Source organism: Sander lucioperca, chromosome 21 (genome assembly GCF_008315115.2).
Source record: "Sander lucioperca isolate FBNREF2018 chromosome 21, SLUC_FBN_1.2, whole genome shotgun sequence".
NCBI lineage: Eukaryota > Metazoa > Chordata > Actinopteri > Perciformes > Percidae > Sander > Sander lucioperca.
Genome location: NC_050193.1, coordinates 29,191,884 through 29,214,161, shown reverse-complemented (window position 1 = coordinate 29,214,161; position 22,278 = coordinate 29,191,884). Strand labels below are relative to the sequence as shown.

The 22,278-nt window shown below is 40.5% G+C and overlaps 1 protein-coding gene across 2 annotated transcripts; it reads left to right on the top strand.

The window, feature by feature from the left end:
• Positions 1-117: 117 nt before the first annotated feature.
• Positions 118-22,016, top strand: LOC116065344 (transmembrane protein 184B-like). Of its 2 annotated transcripts, XM_031320817.2 has the most exons (11): positions 118-452; positions 555-628; positions 4,125-4,358; positions 9,317-9,482; positions 14,346-14,436; positions 14,578-14,653; positions 15,455-15,546; positions 16,945-17,114; positions 17,587-17,781; positions 18,892-18,918; positions 19,527-22,016. In XM_031320817.2, exons 3-11 carry the CDS (start codon positions 4,125-4,127, stop codon positions 19,754-19,756), a joined length of 1,281 nt encoding a protein of 426 aa, XP_031176677.1. In that variant the 5' UTR covers positions 118-452; positions 555-628; the 3' UTR covers positions 19,757-22,016. The 2 variants fall into 2 exon arrangements, with proteins under 2 accessions (XP_031176677.1, XP_031176678.1); XM_031320818.2 differs by lacking the exon at positions 18,892-18,918 and having other exon boundaries at positions 119-452.
• Positions 22,017-22,278: the final 262 nt, after the last annotated feature.

The following is a 22,278-nucleotide window of genomic DNA, read 5'->3' as shown; positions in this document are numbered from 1 at the left end:
TGTGTGTGTGTGTGTGTGTGTGTGTGTTTTGGGGTTTTAGGACACAACAACGTCTGTGTACAGTTACGTCATGGTCAATGGAAGAGACCCGGAAAAATAGAAATCGTGACTACGCATGCGCCAACAGCGGAGTTTTCGGTGGTAGCTAGGCTGTAGGCAGCTGCTGTTGATACAGTGAACTGGTGATGTGGATGAAATAACGGTTTCTAGTTCATCAGCTTCGGATGGAAAATGAGGCGATAAAACCAGTTGTTTTTTTTAAATATGTATTTCGAAATTGTAATTGAGTGTGCTTCTTAAAAGCGTGTTCATATCTCTTTGCTTTATTTTGACTTAACGGGGAGAAGCAACAGCAAGCTAGCGCCAGGCTAGGAAGGCTAGCTAACATTAGCTAGCATCACTCGGCGTAGTTGATGCTCAGCTGCCGACACTTGCCAGCTTTATAAAAAGAGGCAAGTTTCTGGGTTTTAAACAATGATGCAGTTATAAGATAAGTGGATGGCTGTCGTCTGAATATTATCGCTTGGTCAATTAACTTTTTGTACTCCAAAAAGGTTTGCAATCGATTTGAGATGAGCTAAGTGATGCTTTGATTCAAACCAGCGCAGATCAAACAACTGCAGAGGAGGTGAGTAAAGCAGCAGGATGGAGTCCTGAGCACTTAACAAACAGCATGTTATTTAGTTCAGCGTGCTTTTCTTAACTCGTGGACTCGTTTAAATGTAATAATCAAAATCACTGGTGATCAGGTAAATATTGTCGCCGCTGGATTTTCACTAAATATGATGTCACACTTTCTCTAAAATGCAGCATGAACTGTGGTCACTGTAAAGTAGCCCTGCGGTCTTAAGTGCCTCTGATTGAACACAGCCTTAATAGCCTGATTCTTTACAGTATGTTTCAGGCAGCTCTCCTAGCCTTAGGACGTATGATGGCCTGTCACATAGACGGCTGATTCGATTGAGGTCAAAGTACAATACACGTTTTGAAAGCTGCCCACGGGTGCAGTCAGCAGGATTGATGAGCTGCCTCTCTCTCTCTTGTCTGTGGCCCACTGCGAAGCACTGGGCTTTGTTGTTGAAGGTGCGAGCTGGTGCTCGTAATCATCGGCGTTGCTTGTACGCAATGAACACACCTGACCCTATATTCATTTTTATCAGAAGATATGTAGACAACCTGTTTTGACTGGTTTCTATGCATCCAACCATGGTTGGTAAATAAACAAGTAGAATCTAGAGCTGGGCAATATATCGATATTATATCGATATTGTGATATGAGACTAGATATCGTCTTAGATTTTGGATATCGTAATGTTGCACAAGTGTTGTCTTTTCCTGGTTTTAAAGGCTGCATTACAGTAAAGTGATGTCATTTTCTGAACTTACCAGACTGTTGTAACTGTTCTATTATTTGCCTTTACCCACTTAGTTAGTCATATCCACATTACTGGTGATTATTTATCAAAAATCTCATTGTGTAAATATTTTGTGAAAGCACCAATAGTCAACGCTATAATATCGTTGCGGTATCGATATCGAGGTATTTGGTAAAAAATATTGTGATATTTGATTTTCTCCATATCGCCCAGCTCTAGTAGAATCCATGTCAGACTGCTACTCTTATCCATCAGGCTAGGCACTATTGCAAAAAGAAGCCATGATAAATGGTAAGTCCTTCTCCCACAATAACCGCATATAGTACATTATATCTGTTTGGACAAAGCTGGGAAATACTCTACTTGATGTTGATGTTGATCACATTAAAACTTATTGTTATTATAGAAAAATAAACTGGAACTCTGTTATATCAGAAATCATTGTGCGAGAAGTTTGACTAACTAATTGCTTTGTAATAAATAAGATACAATAATAAATGACGAAGACTGATATGATGCCATGTTCTTAATTACACCAATTATACCAGTAAATTCATAATCTGGCTGTGTCTTTCTGGTATTTCCTTCACAAAACTGGACATTTATTATGCAGAAAGTTGTGTTGTTGAAGTTTCTTTGCCCAAGTAGTTGAAGATATTCTGGCGTGTGTGGCAGCGACACGCTGATGTGTTTCTACCTGATTGAGGCTTTGGCAAGCAGCATGAGTCATCCATAACCACATTGAGCGCAAACCTATATTTAGCTGGTGCCCAGTGGGGATTGAAAGTCATTGTGATAATAGTTTTCATTGTGAATGATTAGATTATCGCCTTCCTGGAATCCACACCAAGACACTGGCGTAGTTGGAGAGATGACATTGCTGAGAGATCTGCAATGATTAGATCATGTTGGTGGTGGTGGTGGCACATGGAACATCTTTCTGGATGCTTTTGATGTTGCAAGCTCCAGTTTGGCCAGTCTTGTTTTCATTGTTCAATCAGCGTGTAATTATGTGTTAAGGTGGGTAGGTGAATGGCGGACCCAAATAGCAGAGACGGAAGCAGAGGATAGTTAGATGATTTAATCAAACATAAAATCATACAAAACCAAAGGAGTCCAGGAAAAGGCAGGCAAAAGGGTATCCAAAATAAAGTCCAAGATAAACGTAGAAACACCGGAACACGAAGACTAACACTCAGGAAAACTACTGGAGACGAAACACACAAACCCAAACACATACAATGATCTGACAAAAGGCAAGGGGAAGACAAAGACTAAATACACAGGGTAACGAGGAAACAAGAGGCAGGTGACACAAGGGCTGGGAACAGGTGGAAAACATCAGGTAATCACAAGAGCGGGAAAACATAGTAAAACAAGACAAGACAGAGAACAGATTATCAAAGTAAAACAGGAAACAAGCAAAATACAGAGAGGAAACAGACTACCAAAATAAAATACACACCAACCCATAACATTATGTGATTAAAAAAACCACTTGTTTTATTTTCCCTTCTTACAAATAGTTTATGACATTTTGAAATGTGGGGATTTTCCGGTGGAAGAGATATATCTTCCCATTCTGATGATGTGGCACAAATGCAGCATAAACCTAAGGGTTGAGTTCTGTAAAAACCCAATAAAGACAGCGGGTTTTGGACTTTGCAATGCTGCACAGTTGGCTTAGTCTTTCGACAACCAATGTTGAGAAACGGTGAGGCACAGATATGACTTTAAGCCACTCAACACTGGAAAAAAGTTAGACTTTCCCAGCTGAAACTCTGGTGATATAATGGCTCCCTTTTTATAAAACAGAGAATTGTGGAGTAGAACAGATAACAGAACAATTTAGAGTATACATTTAGATGAGGTTACATTATATTCCTACAATCGTTTTTAAATCAGTTTTATGTCAAGAATCTATCTTATTGCAGCACGTGCGACCTCCGTCTCTTGAGCCTGAACTTTGGTGCTGATTTGTGGGACGGTGTTTCATTACTCTGAAGAAATACTGTATGTTTGTTTTAGTGTTATTTGTAGCTACACTATATTTCATCTTTCCACCGCAAAGCACAGGAGAAAAGATTGGGAGAAATTGGGTCAGCAGCCCCCAGCTTGTTGCTGTCACACTGATTTGCTGTGTTTGAGTGATTCCCCCCCCCCCCCTTCCCTCATGTGTTGGTGTGTGTGTGGTTTTTACACATTTGATCAGCCTCTCCTCACCCACCTACCTTATGCCTTGTCACGTTTTGATCTCGCTTCATTGGTCTTTCCACGCAATCTCTTTTGCAATGTCCTACTTTGCTCTGCAAGAGGATGTTGGCTTGAGATTTAGTTCTTAGACTGTGCAGGCCTGTTGAAATGCATTTGCACATTACAGTGATTCGTTCAGCTTTATAATCTGGAACATGCAGCTGCTTGTTGTTGTCCATAGGCTACTACGCATTTAAAATGTCTAGGTTAAATTAGTTTGCATTGGGCGCCCAGATAGCTCAGTTGGTAGAACGGGTGCCCATATATAGAGGTTTACTCCTCAACGCAGCGGGCCCGGGTTCGACTCCGACCTGCGGCCCTTTGCTGCATGTCATTCCCCCCTCTCTCTCCCCTTTCACGTCTTCATCTGTCCTGTCAAAAATAAAGGCCGAAAATGCCCAAAAAATAATCTTAAAAAAAAAAAAAAAACTAGTTTGCATTACCTAAAGAGCATCATCTTTGATTAAGTCTCATACACACCCTTTCTTCATACAGATGGGTCAACTTTGGCGGCGAGACATCGCCCTGTCAGAGAGGTTGGGGAATGATTCTCCTGTCGGCTTCGCCCCGGGGCCCCCAGCCACGGTGGCCCCACAACAGTCCAACTCCTCCTGGGTCCCAGAAGTCCCAGTGGTCACACCAGAAGAGCCAATTTTCCTCATGACCTCCACTGCCCAAACTATTTCAGGGTTCTTTGTTTGGACAGCTCTTCTGATCACATGTCACCAGGTAAGGAGAGCATGACATTTGGAGGTTACAGATGATCTATCGGTCAAAGGGGTTCAAACTAAACTTAAACCAGGTTTCAGGCTCTGTCTCCACAACTATTTATTTTGTCCAACAACTATATGTGTACCTATTGGAAGGTATTTTTTACGCTGTACTATTATCTGAACACAGCCATACAAATAGCTCCTTTTCAGTAAGAGCAACAGTAGACTCTCACACCCAAGACCATGAGCCCCTGTTGATCTAAGGCTCTATAGATGCACGTTCACACACTAAAGACATGCAGGCACTCAGAGTTCACATCCTGTGGGGAAGACAGATTTTCCATGTAGCTGGTCCACACTATGTGTTGTACATTGGCTTAACACTAGGATATTTATTAGGGGAGTGCAAAAAAATCGATTCATAGAATTCCAAAAATAATTTTTTTTTAGTTTTATTAATGCCGTGTATACTATTGTCCTGAAATGAGTTTAGCTCGCCATTCCCATAGATGGCGCTGCGTTGAATTCACACTGACGCCTGAGCACCATTGTCATAATGAGAAAAAGAACGAGTGCAGCAGAAGTAGTTTAGTCGGCGCAAACAATGGCAAACCTCCCAGAAAGAATTATTCAACCTGCTCCATCCTCATTGAAGGCGAGAGTTTGGGCACATTTCGGCTTTTATAACCTCAAGGGAAAGATGGAACTTTATAGGAATCATGCTATATGCAGGTTTTGCAAAGCGAAAGTTAAGTATTTTGGAAACACCACAAACTTGAGAACTCCCATGGTACACCATCACCCAGAGATTAACATTAAAGACGTGGACGAACAACAACCTTAAGTACCTGACATGCCAGTCAACCAACGCACCATCTTTCAATGCTCTACAGGTTTCATACGTTTTGAAAAAACCTGGAAAAGTTATGGAATTTGAAAAATGCAAATTCCAGGCCTGGAAAGGTTTTGGAAACATAAAAAGACCCAGAAAGTTTTGGAAAAGTCATGGAATTATTTTTTTTACACAGCATAATAATATGTGATTAATAAATGTATTTCACGTCGTCCTAACCTCACCGTTCTATTCGGGGCGCGATATTACTACTACTCCCACTATGAACAACATAAATTATCGTTCATTTTATTGTTAAACCTCTGAGGGTAAACTTTAACACAGATTTTTATTCTTATTGTATAATGTCGACTGACATTTTCAGGAATACACAGTCATGGAAATTTGCCAAAAAGTCATGGAAAAGTATTGGTATGTATATGCGTATGAACCCTGGCTCTAAACTCCCACCCAACTCTGAACCAAAAGCTCTTTTTATTTAACAGTTTTATTTTATACTTGAATTAAATGTATTTGAAAGCTGGCCAAAGCTTGGCACTTTACAGTTTTTAGTTGCAAAAGTTTTTATTTTTGTATGAAGACATATAAAGTAATATCAAACTACATTTAATTTGTTGTTTCTTTTCTTTTAATTTGTATGTCTACTGCAGTCACATGGGAAAAGTAACTACATTTACATACTGTGAATTGTTTTTTCAATCGAGAATCGTTTTTGAATCGAAAATCGATTTTGAATCGAATCTTGAGCCTAAAAATCGATGTTGAATCGAATCGTGATATTTCCTGAATCGTGCACCCCTAATATGTACGCTTAAAACACATTTAGTGTTTGTGCGAATAGAATGAGACTAAATTGTTATGAATGATAAAAGCTGGGATGACTATATTGTTTTTAGGGAAGTTTACCATCAGAGTAAGAAGCACCTCTTATGCATTAAGCCTTAGAAACATATGATATAAAGACTGCCTCTCTAACTATGTGCCTAGTGTTTTGGGCAGGGGCATCGTATGCCTCTATTTGATAACCAACATTAGAGAGATGACAGGAAATGAGGGGAGTGAAAGATAAGGAACGAAATGCAACACATATCCCTGGTCAGAGGTGAAGCAGAGGTGTTGCAATTCATGGTCAGCACCCCAACCACAAAGCCGCCAGAGAGCCCCCACCTGCCAGGTTTGAGTGACTGAGGTTGATAATGCCCCCTGAAACCCACCCAACATGTGCCAAATGCCTCAGGTAGCCTAGCCATAGGGAAAGTATGGCAAAACCTCAATGTTTGCTGCCCTAACTGCTGTTTGTCTGTAGCCTGTAGAAGGATCCTCATTAGCTTTACAAAATATCAACTATAGTGTGGATAGTCTCGCATTGCCAGACCTTACTCCACAGAGCTGGGGAGGAAGGTCTGGCTAGTCCACGCAGCATTCCGGGATGGGAGAAAAACGTGCTGTGGTTTATTGGCATTTCTTTAAAACAATCACGATCGTCTTTGGCGGCGCTAAGCGCCGGACTCAATGACTGTGCCTCTGCAAAATAGCCTCAGGAAGGAACTTGTTTTGGTGGAACATGTGTACGTTCAGAAGTTGTTTTAGTCGGGCAACAGAAAACTCAGATTGGACAGATAGTCTAGCTAGCTGTCTGGATTTACCCTGCAGAGATCTGAGGAGCAGTTAACCATAGTCCTCAGAAAGTTTAGAATGCCAACACAAAGAAAGCAGAAGGTGATGGACATCCGGCTGAACATGAGGGACGTCCGGCGGAATTTCTGGCAGCACCGGAACAATCCCAGAAAACATTGTCGATATAGACTATAGTGTGGATGATGTGAGGAAAATCTCTGGAGAATGTTTAGTGTTAGTGGTGCAGATAAGTGCAGTATAGTGCATACATGCTGTTTGCCCTGTTTGTGTCAGTTTATCAGCCTTCACGTTACAGTGAAGAATTTAGTAAGCTTCCCTTTTATTTAAGTAAGATCTGCTCTACCTCGGCTTAGATTTGTCCTCCGTTGTTCTTTACATACAGGCTTAAAGAAGAGCCCTATTTCACTCTGGCTCTGGTGGTTCTAGCTCGACTTCGACATGAAAGGGCAGGGGATGGGTGTGTGTGTCTGTGTGTGTGTGTGTGTGTGTGTGTGTGTGTGTGTGTGTGCGGAGGAGGGTCTCCTAGCAACAAGCCCTGTGAGCGGAGTGCACTGTCTCGCTTGGTGTATTGTCACCCACTGTTTGTTATTTTACCAAAGGTGTGTGTCTGTTTGCAGACCAGGAAAGGTGATAGGTGGGACATTGTGTAAGCGGAGAGGAGCCGGATGGAGCAGACAGAGGTGCTGCTGACAAAGGCCCACCCTGTTCTTCCTGCCGTCTGCTGCTCTCAATAGGAGTGATGAAAGCCCAGTGTCAAACTACCCAAAACAACGTGTCAGTGCATGCACACACCACACAGTGCTCCAATGTCCGACTTAGGCAAATGTATACTGGCTGTACGGACAGACTAGAGCCTGATGAGAACACACATGCAGGTTTTATGAGGTAGCAATTAGTTTCAGGTAAACTACTTTATCTATACAGTTATTAGCTGCGGTTTCACAAGGAGGAAGCTGATAAATATTCCCCTTACAGTATCTTTTCCCATCTCGTTTTCAATGTGACAAATATGTGTTGCTGTTTCAAAAATGTACAACTGTTTTGTATTTACAAGACCTAATTTTTGGCGCATTTTTTGCACATTTCACACAATTGTAAATATGTACAGTATGTTCTGCATCCTGCCAAACAGTTCATTCATCATTCATCAACAGACAAAAGCAAGTCAAAACAATCCAGTGTACTGCATCACAGCTTGTGATCTGCGACTAAATAAATAGGTTGAAACTCCTTTACTGGTATAACCCGTATACATTACATCAACTGCATGTTTTATGTGTGTGTTTGTGTAAATACAGATGTTCTCATGAGCATGCCTGTGTGTTCCAGTGAGTCGTTGTGTCTTTCTCTCCCTCCTTTGATTTAATTTCACTTTTAGCTTATGCAGTATTTCTAGCATGAGCAGCTCTATTGCAAAGCCAGATGATTCAATATGACGCCATCAAGAAAAGGTGCTCCAGCTGCTCCCTCAGCAACTTATGGAAGGCTGATGTTGTAGACAAGTTAAACGTTCAAACCTGCTGTTTTTGTAGTGCTGATCCAAAAAAATGCTCTTACTCCTAAAGAACATGTTGCATTCAGTCACCATCCACACATATGAACATATAATTATTACCAACTGGGATAGCGTGTGATACAGTGGTTTAGTCTACGTGATACGGAGGTATATGCAGTATACACACTAAGGAAGCTCCAGGATTTCCATATACCCACTTAAAAATGCCCAATGACACGCAACAACATACTTTCCATTATCATTTTGATATATTTTGAATTGTCATCTGTGTTCTTTTTCTGCGCATAGGCTAAATAAAGGTATTTCCACCGTAAATTGGTGCATTAAAGCGTATCCAAATGCAGAAAATGAAGTTGCTGACACTCAAAACTTCCCTAGGGGTGCCCGGATAGCTCAGTTGGCAGAGCAGGCGCCCATATGTATATAGAGGTTTACTGCTCGACGCAGCGGGCCCGGGTTCGACTCCCTTTGCTGCATGTCATTCCCCCTCTCTCTCCCCTTTCATTTATTCACCTGTCCTGTCAATAAAGGCCTAAAAATGGCCAAATAAATAGTCTTAAAAAAACTTCCCTGGCGGAGGACACCCATGCCCCCCACAATGATATACCTCCCCTTCCCCAAAGGCAGATTATGGCCCATATATATAAGGCCAATATATATATATATATATATATATATACAGTACAGTATACCCACTACAATACATTAGACTACACCACTGGTGTGATATCTGATGACATCAGATGTCAGTTTCAGGCTCTGGGAGTGACTCGTTTGTGCACCACATCTGTGACAGAATCATAAAAAAATTAACATTGAATAGATATTTGCTATTCACTACCCAAAGCACATTAAGTATATATTTTACTCATTGCAAATTCCTGGTAAGATAATAGTGTCTTTCATGGGAGCATTGTATAAAGTATGCTGTTAGACTTCTGACCTTTGCTTCCTCTGTTCTTTTTAGATCTACATGCATCTGCGTTACTACAGCTCTCCAAATGAACAGAGGCACATAGTTAGGATCCTCTTCATAGTCCCCATCTATGCCTTCGACTCCTGGCTCAGCCTTCTCTTCTTCACCAATGAGGAGTATTACGTGTACTTTGACACGGTCCGAGACTGCTACGAAGGTGAGTGGAATGAGGAACGCAGTTCAGTGAGCTGGTACACGAGCATTTTCTGCTGCAGGCTGGATTATGTGCTGCCATACTTGGCATGCAAACGGCAGAATATTCACCACAGCGGAGGGGAGCGAGAGTTTTGTGTTCCGATGTGTCTTTTGACTCCCAGTAGAAATAAGAGTGTGAGAATTTATGTGTCGTGATACCCCAGTGGCAGATGGCCTTTGTAGTGTCTTCATTTACAAAGGTTGCCATCTTTGTCCTCATGTCTCCGTGGCCTCTTGGGATTGCAGGGGAGGGGGGAAGCTGTTTCCTAGCAACTGTATGAAAACCTGTGAGCACATCCTTGAGAAGACTTTTAAATGGCATCTCACCCGTGAGCGGATAAATCGTAAGCTTATTCTTTATCTTAGAAGGCCTCTACTGTCACAGGAATTTCTCACAGTATTTTGAGAATAATTAAAAATACAGCAAGCAATGATATAACATAGCCTACTATAGTTATTCTGATGGCAGTTTGCTTCTATTATTCCATTGTCACCATTGAGCTTTGTTAGGATAATTGCCTGGACCTGCTCGTAGTGCTGAAACTATTAGTTGATCTACAGGAAGGCAAAGATGCCAAACATCAGCTGGTTCAAGATAGGGCTGCAACTAACGATTATTTCCATAGTCGATTAATCTGTCGATTATTTTCTCGATTAATCGATTAGTTGTTTGATCTATAAAAATGTCAAAACATGGTGAAAATGTGGATCAGTGTTTCCCAAAGCCTAAGATGACGTCCTCAAATGTCTTGTTTTGTCCACAACTCAAAGATATTCAGTTTACTGTCACAGAGGAGAGAAGAAACTAGAAGATGTTCACATTTAACAAGCTGGAATCAGAGAAATCAGATTTTTTTAAATAAAAAAATGACTCAAACGATTAATCGACTTTCAAAATAGTTGGCGATTAATTTAATAGTTGACAACTAATCGATTAATCGATTGATTGTTGCACCTCTAGTTCAAGTGTCTTCATTGTGAGGATTTGCTTGAACTGAAAAAGTCTTTGACTTGGATTCAGGATTCACTTGTAATGGGCATTCATCACTGTTTTACATGACATTTTTATAGACTCAGTTAATTGATTATTCAAGAACATGCTTGGCAGATTAATTAAAACAAAACAAAATCAATAATAATACCATGTTATGTGTAAGGCTGCTGTGAGCAGTGGAAGCCAACGGTTTGGTCAGTCTGCTGTACTCTGTTGTGTCTTGTACTGCGTGTACAATGGGTGAGAGAGGTAAGGGTAATGTGTTGGTTAATGTAGAAACAGACTGCTGCTGTTCATATAGACACAGTTGGTGCCGTCCACTGCAGGTCAAAGGTCAAATAAACACATTGTTATACTCATATATACTCATGCTGTATATGTCTCTGTCCATATTACAGAATGAATAAATAGTGTGTGATAGGAGAGGCTACTGTTTATGCTATTAGATATGATAGAAGTGACAGACAACTAGCTTTATTAAGGTACAGTAATGAAATGGTGAGCTTTGTCTCCACAATAAAGGATCTAGATTAATGACTAAGACATGCATATGTGTTGATGCTCTTATTAGTAACACATGGATGGATATTTATGCTCTTAAAATGCATGTTCGTGTTATTTTCATCTGCCAGCCCCGTTCAAGCTAAATAGCAGTGAAAGTACATTTTAGAGTGAAAAAAATATTTTATGTGTGACCTGTTATGCAACATTAACAAAGGCAGCGCTGTGCTGACTGTGTTCTGGCAGGGGTTGCTACAACCACAGGCCTGCTTTTAAACTCAGCCACTTTACACAGTAACGAGAGCAGAGGCAGTGGGAAGCTGGTATCTGTGGGTTACCCTTAAATTAGCCTGAGAACACCTGGGGCAGCAGATGAAAAAACATTCCACTCTCTCAGGGACACCAACTACTAGGATCAGTATGCAGTCCAGTCAGGTTTAATTAAATTTGATGTTACTTCTCAACAAAATATCTAATGAATTATTAGTGTTTGCTAGACTGGGTAAACCCAGCCCGATCAGCCGGGCGATTTGATTTCGCCCCGCAGCTCAGGCTGGAAACCTGTACGTTTATCTGTCCTGCTTCCGTTACCATTTTGCGGGGACCAATCACAAACTGGCTTATCCTATTGGCGGGTTTAACACGATGACGATGACGATAGAGAAGCTGAAGTTGAAGGTTCTGAAGCAGGCATCCTTACTATCCTCTCTATGGTGTTCGTTTCAACTTTCATTTTTTTTTTTTTTTTTTTTGGTTTCTCTGTTTATTTACATGATTTTATATTTGTCATTTCTGTTTTATTTACTCTCTGGGGTTCGTGGCTGTTGTAAGGTGGTGTTATGTTCTATGTTCTACCACACCACAAAACGGCTGGGGGGGCAATACAAAAAACAACAAAAACACTGGAACCTATATCTGTACTGTGTATTTATATTTGTCTATATATATATATATATATATATATATATATATATATATATATATATATATATATATATATTAGGGCTGCCACCTCTTAGTCGATTAGTCGACTAATCGGTCGTTTTGGTCTTAATCGACTAAGATTTCTTTAGTTGATGAGTCATTTTTTATGCTTATTCATGCTTAATTACTCATTTCCAAGAAACTTATGGGCACATTTCTGGTAAACACAAGATTTAAAGTGGTGCTTTTGCAGGATTAATTGTGGAGAAACTCAGTTTTACAGATGGTTCATTAACTACATTTATATTGTGCTTTTCTAGTCTTAACCACCTCTCAAAGAGCACAGCTCTGTAGATTACATCAACTAATCGATTGATCGACAAAATCATATAAGTGTTAGTCGACTAAGAATTTCTGTAGTCGAGGACAGCCCTAATATATATATATATATATATATATATATATATATATATATATATATATATCTGGTTTCCAATAAAAATACATAAAAAAAAAAGAATAGAAAGGGATTAGAGACGCACCTGGTGTAGCTTCACATTTAGGCCCATAGAGCTGTGGAAGAATAACCAAAAGATCACATGTTAGAATATGGTTTTTATCTTTTATTAGCAGCAGTTATGTAACACATTACATGAGTGAACATCATAGCCTTAAATGTGTGCAGTTCACTTGTGTAAGATGTGTATTGTTTATATGAACCATTTGTGTTAGGTGATACTATTGTTTTGCAGTGTGATATGACCACAATAGAGTGCTGATCGGGCCGCATTTTTCTGTCCAAGCCCGGCCCGCGTCTGACAGAGCAGTACCCGAACCCGAGCCCGACAGGCATTAAGATATTTATGTCAGAGCCCGACCTGAGCCCGACACAGTTAAAATCTCGTTTTTTTTTCTCATACTAATGACGCACGTATGTTTGTTTGTGTGGAAAGCTTTTATTAAGCAACTGTAGGAAGGCATTCGGAAATGTCAACAGATGAGCGCATCAGCTCACACGGGGCAACAAGCGCACGTTAACACAGGCGCGCACCTACATAATAAGCTTTTTTAAATTTAAAATGTTTAATGCCTTATCGCGCTGATGTGACCGAGCCTGACCCGAATCCGAACATCATTTCTAAATATCTGTCCGAATCCGGCCCGGCCCGTCGGGTCCCATCGGGCTCGGTTCGGGTATCCATCCACTAGACCACAAGCTTTCTTCAGTGTTTTTGCTTTCTTTGACGTTTCCCACAGACATCCCATTATCACCAATCTTCACTTCTTCTCCCGCCACTAGAGCAGCAGAACCTTACAATTATGCTCAGGCTTATACCTCACTCACAACATTTACCCAATCATTTCTCAAAGATTTTTTATTTTTTTGTTGGCCATTTCCACCTTTAATAGACAGGACAGCTCAGATATGGAAGGGGAGAGAGAAGGGGGAGACATGCAAGAAACCATCACAGGTCGGACCCCCCCGCGCCGAGGAACAAACCTCCACATACAGAGGCTTGCAAAAGTATTCATACCCCTTGAACATTTCTACACTCTGTCACGTTACAACCACAAACGTAAATGTATTTCATTGGTATTTTATGTGATAGACCAACACAAAGCGGACCAACACAAAGCTCTATCCCTGACCTGTCTGGTATGTTCCTCGGGCTTCCTGATGCTGTTTGTTCACTAATGTTCACTCTAACAAACCTCTGAGGCCTTCACAGAACAGCTGTACACTAACTATTACACACAGGTGGACTCTGTTTACTAGTTAGGTGACTTCTGAAGGCAATTGGTAGCACTGGATTTTATTTAGGGGTATCAGAGTAAAGGGGGCTGAATACTTTTGCACGCCACACTTTTCAGTTTTTTATTTGTAAAAAAATTTGAAAACCATGTATAATTTTCCTTCCATTTCACAATTATGCGCCACTTTGTGTTGGTCTATCACATAAAATACATTTACTTTGTGGTTGTAACGTGACAAAATGTGGAAAAGTTCAAGGGGTATGAATATTTTTGCAAGCCTCTGTATGTGCACCTGCTCCACCAGCTGATCCAACCAGCCACTACCTAATCATTCCTAAGCCTGCTGATGGGGGGGTGACTCACCTTTCTGCTTTGAAATGGCGAGCTCAGCAGTTCCGAAACAAAATCAGCAAAACATAATTATGTAATTATAAGCGTTGACAACACTGTATAAAACTAACCGACTGCTGCTATAACTATCATGCATCAGACAGTATGTTTTTGGAGGTTGCCAATAATATTTAGTGTCTCCAAACCCACAGCAGCAACGTCAGGATGATATTTTTGTAAGAACTTTAGTATAAATGCAGTTAGTTCGGGGGTCCATGCTCAATTACAGTGATGTTTTTTTTTCTGTGTGACACTCTTCAGCCTTTGTCATCTACAACTTCCTGAGTCTGTGTTACGAGTATCTGGGAGGAGAGAGCGCCATCATGGCCGAGATCAGAGGGAAACCGATCGAGTAAGTCTCGTTTGTTCAGCTCTTCCCTTTTTGGATTCCATTCTTTCTTGCTGGTATAAATACTTTACAGTAATTTCATGTAAAAATTGCTGCCTACTTTCCCAACCATTTTGACTCGTATGAACCTGCACTCCACTTTAGGTCAAGCTGTATGTATGGCACCTGTTGTCTGTGGGGCAAGACATACTCCATTGGCTTCCTCAGGTTTTGCAAACAGGTACCAATCACCCTCTCTTGGCTCATATAATGTACATTGTTTAATATTACTCAAATGTTGTGCTTTATGGATAGATGAACTGTCCAGTGTTACATGTTTTATTGTTTTTGCTTTACTGAAGGTATCCTAAAACATAAACTGCCGTGTCAATGTTAGATTCTCAAATACACAAGTGTGTATGTTAATTCTCAGTAGGATCAGCTGTACTAGTGAAGCTGAGTCATTGATTTAATGTTAATATCAGAAATATTTCCTTAACCCTCGTGTTGTCCTCCCGGGTTGAAACTGAAAATCAACACTTTTTAAAAAAAATGTCGACACATTTTTCGATGCTTTTTTCAACATTTTTGACGGGTTTTTTTTAAACGTTTTTGTCGCTTTTTAAAACATTGTTAGTGCCTTGTTATTGTTAGTGCCACGCTTTTGTCAAGGCTTTATTCTGCTGTTTTTTTTCAATGTTTTTGGCACTTTTGTCACTTTTATGTCATCTTAGTCAACATTCTTTGACGTTTTTTAAACATTTTTATTGCGAAGAGCGCAATATTTTTGGGCAATTTTGTTGAAGGAAACTCACATTTCTGACTTGAAAAGGGGATCAGACAACAGGAGGGTTAATGTGATTGGCATTGAAAATGTCTGGTCAGAAGCTTTATACTCAGATTAGCAATTTTAATAAAAAGACAATAGGATTTATGAGTGAAACAATCTGGTGCAGCATTGCTGCATTTTACTGACCTTCTCTTTTGTTCCTACCATGTTTGCTTGTTCTCCTCTCTGTCTCTCTCACTCTTGTTACTTCAGGCAACTCTCCAGTTCTGTGTGGTGAAACCTCTGATGGCAATGATCACTGTCATTCTTCAGGCCTTCGGGAAATACAAAGATGGAGACTTTAAGTATGTTTCAGCAACAACTTAGAGCAGATTGCCATTCACAGCACAGCCATCTCCCTGAGCAGGGACTTCTTGTGTTCTGACTTGCTGTGGTTTGTGTCACACCACTGCAGACACGGAGCAGATTCAGCCCAAAGTCTTTTCAGACCATAATGGCTGAGCAGCATTGGTTGAATCCAGATAATTCAATTCAATTTATTTATAGTATCAAATCATAACAAGAGTTATCTCAAGACACTTTACAGATAGAGTAGGTCTAGACCACACTCTATAATTTACAAAGCCAACAACTTCAGTAATTCGCCCAAGAGCAAGCATTTAGTGCGACAGTGGCGAGGAAAAACTCCCTTTAGGAAGAAACCTCAGTGATGAGAAAAACTTCTTTTAGGGAGAAACCTGAGACAGACCCAGGCTCTTGGTAGGTGGTGTCTGACGGTGCCGGTTGGGGGTGTGATGAACAGTGGCAATAATAGTCACAATAAAGATAATGGAGCAATGACCAGAAATAGTAGTTGTAGTAGTTCATGGCACTGCAGGGTGTTACAGGACGTAGCAGGGTACAGCACAGCATAGCAGGGCATAGCAGGACGCAGCAGGACGTAGCAGGGTACTGCAGAGCATAGCAGGGCGTAGCAGGACGCAGCAGGACGTAGCAGGACGCAGCAGGGTACTGCAGAGCATAGCAGGGCATAGCAGGATGCAGCAGGACGTAGCAGGGTACTGCAGAGCATAGCAGGGCATAGCAGGATGCAGCAGGACGTAGCAGGACGCGGCAGGACGTAGCAGGACGCAGCAGGGTACTGCAGAGCATAGCAGGGCGTAGCAGGACGTAGCAGGACGTAGCAGGGTACTGCAGAGCATAGCAGGACGCAGCAGGACGTAGCAGGACGTAGCAGGGTACTGCAGAGCGTAGCAGGGTATAACAGGGCATAGCAGGGTGCGGAGCAGGACCACCGGGACAGCTGCAACCATGATTTAGGTGCCACCCTAAGCCAAGGAAACATGCTGGGCGAAAAAAAGAAAAATTCATATCTGTAATGAGTTATCATTTTTAAAAGATAAACAATCAAATCTCTGGTTATCTCTACTGTGCATTTCTTAGGTTATTACTCTCAAATCCCTAATGAGGGCCTGTAAAAAAAAAACATTAAGAGTACTGCTCTACTGTCCAAACCATCTTTTTATGAACCTAAAGCTGCATATTTATGTAAAAATCATTGTTCTTCACAAGGAAGAGCTACAGTTATTTGCCCAGATGAAAATTGTCTTAATAAACTTGCCTTGTGTAGGTTCAAGTTGATTTGTAAATCAGTTTGACCTCTTCTTTGTTTCCTCACTTAGACATTTACCTTGTATGTCATCACTAAAGCACGTTCTTTTTTTCCTGTCTCTCTCCTCCAGCGTTGCTAGTGGCTACCTGTATGTGACCATTATCTACAACATCTCCGTCAGTCTGTCGCTCTACGCTCTCTTCCTCTTCTACTTCGCCACACGTGAACTGCTTGTCCCATACAACCCCGTGCTCAAGTTCTTCATGGTCAAATCAGTCATCTTTCTCTCCTTCTGGCAAGGTAAGAAGACCGCCTTCTGAACCTGTTAACACATGTATACAGTATGTGCGCATTATTTTGTTCAGCAGCCTGTAGGTACGTTTTTATTCAAATATTGCGTACCTTTTAAGTGAATTTTCTAAAGGTCGGCAAAAGAAAATCGGAACCTGTAACTGTGCAAATATTCAAGAGGGTGCAACGAGATTACATGCTGTAGTTAAAAGAGAGCTTTGTTTCATTCGTGAATTATTTAGTTTTCTTCTGGATGGTTTTTGGTTTTGCTGCTGCCATTTTTATTTTTTGGGTTTCTGAAATTAGTAGAAGAGGTTGTCCTGTAACCTCATCTCACATCTCACACCAGCTTCACCTGGTCTGTTAATTTGCCAACTTTGTTCTTGTTCTAATAGGTGGTTGTTACATTTCTGGGGGTCCAGTCTCACGCACAGATTAAGAATGCACACACATGTTTTTGTGCCTGTTCTCTACAATTCAGGGATGCTGCTGGCCATCCTGGAGAAGTGTGGAGCCATCCCTCAGATCACCTCGGCCGACTTCTCTGTGGGCGAGGGAACAGTTGCCGCTGGTTACCAAAACTTCATCATCTGCATTGAGATGTTCTTTGCTGCTGTCGCTTTGCGCCATGCCTTTACTTACAAGGTCTACATGGATAAAAGGCTGGACTCATATGGTGAGGGAAGTGTGTGTGTGTGTGTGTGTGTGTGTGTGTGTGTGTGTGTGTGTGTGTGTGTGTGTGTGTGTGTGTGTGTGTGTGTGTGTGTGTGCGTGCGTGCGTGTCTGTGTGTCTGTGTGTGTGTGTTAGGCTAGTGTAATTCTGATGGGTTTGAGATAGGCCTGCACAATAAATTGTTATAAAATCGCGATCTTGATTCACCCGTTTGCGATTTAATTTTGAAATGACCGATTTTTTAAAAAAATTTTTTAAAGATTATTTTTTGGGCATTTTCGGCCTTTATTTTGATAGGACAGCTGAAGACATGAAAGGCAAGCAGTTAAAGAGTGTACTAAGAAATCATTCTGTTTTTGATCCTGTACTTAAATTGGCAGTTGACAAACTCCATTTCTCTAGCGACTGAAGCTGTTGCTGCAGCATGTTGATTAACATGTTTTAATTATGTAAAGACATGTTCCAGGAGTTCAGATAGAACCTGTATCAGGGCCATATTTAGTTCAATGTGTTATATGTCACTATTTTGGTAGCCTACTGTACTTAAATGGCCAGTATGTCCTTTATCTTCTTTATTCATTGAAGCCTCTATGTTTACAGGCTTGTGGTGATGCACAATGTGCTATAGGTGCCAAAAAATATCTGTTTGGTACGGCCAATTTGTTTGGTTTTGTCATGGTTCATGTGTGCAATAAACATTACACTTCGTGAGAAGAAAATCGTGGCAGAGAATCGTGATATCAATTCTAAGCTAAAAAATCGTGATTCATATTTTTCCCGAATCGTGCAGGCCTAGTTTGAGATTTAAAAAACTAAAGCAAAACATGTAGGTAATGTGTATGTTACAGTGTGTAGTGTAATCTGTCTGCTCTGAATGTGAATGGTTCTCCATTCAGACTGATTTCTGCCGTCTAACAGAACTGATCTGACCTTCCTCTTTGTGTCCCAACCTTTTTTTACTTTGAATCCTATCTTTAACACTCTATATATTTTGAGTCTTTCTCTTTTCTTCTGCTTTTCCTTCATTTTCATCTTGACTTTCTTGTGTTCCTTGTCTCTCTTTTTCCTCCCCCTTTTCCTTTTCCTCTCTTCTTCAACGCGCTGCACTGAAAGGCTCATTTCCTATCTATGGACAGTACGGTAGGTCTGATGTTAGCTGAGTTTCTATGTTTGTCCCAATGAAAGTGCTTTTTGTTTGCCTTTTTGAGTTTGATTGTTGTTAAATGTCCATTTCGGTTTACACTTTTAAAACTGGGGGTCGACAGCTTTCTTGTTTAGTTTCTTTGTTCATTTTGCAGTCAGTGAATTCAGGCTTTGAACATTTTGCTTGTCACAGTTTTGTCTGTCTGATGTTCCTTCCCCCTCCCAGCTGAAAAACATTTGTGTTGAGAAAAAAATGAGGTGCTAAGATCTGAAGTAATGTAAATTAGTAATGTAAACAGATGTTAAATCATCACCTTCCTTAAATGTTAAAATGTGCACTCATCTTGACCTCCAGTAATATCATACTACCCACTGTTGCTTTTTTATATATATGTATGTATAATCTGCATGTCTATGCCATTCAGGAAACCGTTTATTATTTATTCCATCCTGCAAAATATATTTTTTTTTTCAGTTTCATTCAGTTAGAAGGAAACATAAGTTTATGGATTTTCTGACTCATATTTCACTTTGATACCTCCCTCCCTGTCCATCCTGTTCTGGGTCTCTTTATTAATATTCCGACCTCTCTGCCTTACCTTCAGGTCGCTGTGCCCCAATGAAGAGCATCTCCAGCAGCCTGAAGGAGACCATGAATCCAGGGGACATGGTCCAGGATGCCATCCATAACTTCTCCCCAGCGTATCAGCAGTACACCCAGCAGTCCACACTGGAGCGAAGTGGGGGGCCAGCCCTCTCCCGTAGCCACAGTAACATCAGCACCCGGGGGGACAACGAAAAGACCCTGCTGCTCAGCTCTGACGACGAGTTCTGAGACTCAAATACACGCTCACTTTACACCTGTAGTCCACATTGATTTTTTTTTTATCACCTTTGTGAGACAAATCACATCTTTTGTTGTTACCTTAACATGGAAGATCAGATTTGGTTTCCCTTTTTTTTTTTTTTAACATTTAGAATGAAAAGATCTGATTCATGTCAGACTTATGGAGCTGTGGTTGACAGACTGCGGGAAGGGATTGAGTGTTTTTACAAGGAAAGAGAGGTAATAATTGGTACAGTAGGAACAGAGGATGGAAAGGTTGTTGTCATATTTAGTCAGGGAGAAGAGAAGTCACGATGTTTAGACATTATCAGGTTTATTAACTGGTCATGTCATTTGTGTTGATGTCATAGAGGCCATTAATGACAGAACTACCATATCACACGGGTCCAAATAACCGTGCCTGCATATAGCGTCCTTAAGCTGAAACAAAAGAAATTAATGACAGATATAAGGTGTATGCTAGAGCAAATAAGTGCCATCTTAATCTAAAACACCACATATTTCAGTTATTATATTGCTTCTGAATCCAAACTCCTCCTCAGCTCTCTGCCAGTTTTGCCTCTTACCGAAACATTGCCAAATATTGAGGAGTACCCCGTGCTCCAGTCAATGAGACACACTGTCTTAAGATTTAGAATTGATTTATAGTCAAGCAAAACTAAGGAGCCTTTGAATTGCCAGACTTTATTTTAATATATAACAATTTAATCACATTTTCTTTTATTTTAATGTATGACCTTGAAGGTTTTAAATTTAAAGAGTAGTTTGTTGGAAAATTGTTATTCCAGAAATGTTCTACATATTCAGTGTTTTCATTTTGTTGTGGGTTCGTATGAACAAGTAGCTCAAAAGTGTATTTGTATGACGCTGTTGGGCTCCTTGCGCAGTGCTATTGTTTGTGTAGCACTGAGGTAACAGCTGTCGGAGAGATTTTAGTGTGTGGCAGGGAGACGGGCGGAAGGGCGAAACCCACACAGATTACAGATTACTGAAGAAACACTTCCCTGCAGAGCCGGCCCAGCTGTGATGTGCTGTGGATTGTAATCCCATAATTAAGGGCATAACATGTAGCACAGATCAGGCCTGCCTCTGCTGGTATTGTTTATAAAGGCGTCACTGCTATAGTGCGTTAGTCAGGGCGTCAGTCATTACAGACAGACAAGGCCGTGCAAAGATGTGTCGGGCCTTAAATCAGACTAAAATCACATCTGGAAAAGGAATATATGGGCATTAAAAGTTTGTATGCAAGATGCATACTTTGCATTAGATTTGTTCAGGGGCGCACTATAGCAGTGTTGCATGTTAGAAAAAAAAAAATCCTCAAGCTGCCTGTCATCCTCTGTTTTTCCTATTAGTAGAGTTTCTACATTATCAACTGATGTTTAATATGCGTTTTAGCAGGGGCCAGTAAAGAAGCTGCTTGTGGTCGTAATCGTAAATGTTTGATGGCAGAGCACAGCGAAATAATAGCTGAGTAGATACTTTTCCTGTCTTGTTTTCCTCTTACCTAACAGTGAGTGCAGTCTAAACACATTTTACAGATTGACTTACAGATAGAGTCTTTTGACCGCAGGTAAACAAACAGTATGAATGTAGTCCGGATGAAGAATTAACAGCCGAATTGATGTGCGTCTGTCAAAACTCGACTTTCTAATGAGAAAATCAGTCAGTCAGCAGAACAATTAAAGTGTTGAAAAGTTGGTTTTCTGCTGTGACTGCTAACCCATAACCCTACCAGCCACCTCTTACACTCAGTTAATAACGCATCACTTTTGTATCTGACTTCCCACTGAACCTGTAGTGCTTCAGTTAAAGGCAAGGTTAAGTTGAGTTGTAACACTAACTTAGTTTTGAAAACGTGAAATGTGCTGCCTTTTACTCTGCCCCAAGTTAACAGCATATCAAACTCAAGCATCTTGATTCAAAACATTATCAAATGATAGCTTTGAAACTATGATTTGAAAGCTGGATGTTAATCACAAAGCTGAATATATATTAAATGAGGAAATATTATACCAGAAGGGAAGGAATGTTGTAAATAGTTAAACTAAGCGCTGCGAATGATGACACTAATGGCATTACTTGGTATAATGCTTTAGTTTAATATTTTAATTTTCATATATATTCTCCTGTTTTGTTTCTATTGTACACTTTTTAATTTGTATATTGGTAATATTATCTCTTGTTTTGATGCTCTATTGGTTCCTGTCGGTGTTAAAAAGGAAATAAAATACAAATCCAAACGAGACATTTTTGCCAGTTTTTTGTTTAAGACAGCTTGTAGACACTAGCATGATCACAACAATATGTAATGGGTACCTAACAGTATTACATCCAATCAGTACAAAACTAGGAGATGCCATCATTAAACCAAAATAATATCAAATGTAAATTTCTCCCCTTTAGTTTCAGATTCTACTCAAATGTGATTTACAGAGCAGGTATGTTTGCTGTAGCGGACAAATGAGCATGTCAATCATACCTGAGGGGCGGGGCTTCCTAAGCAGCCA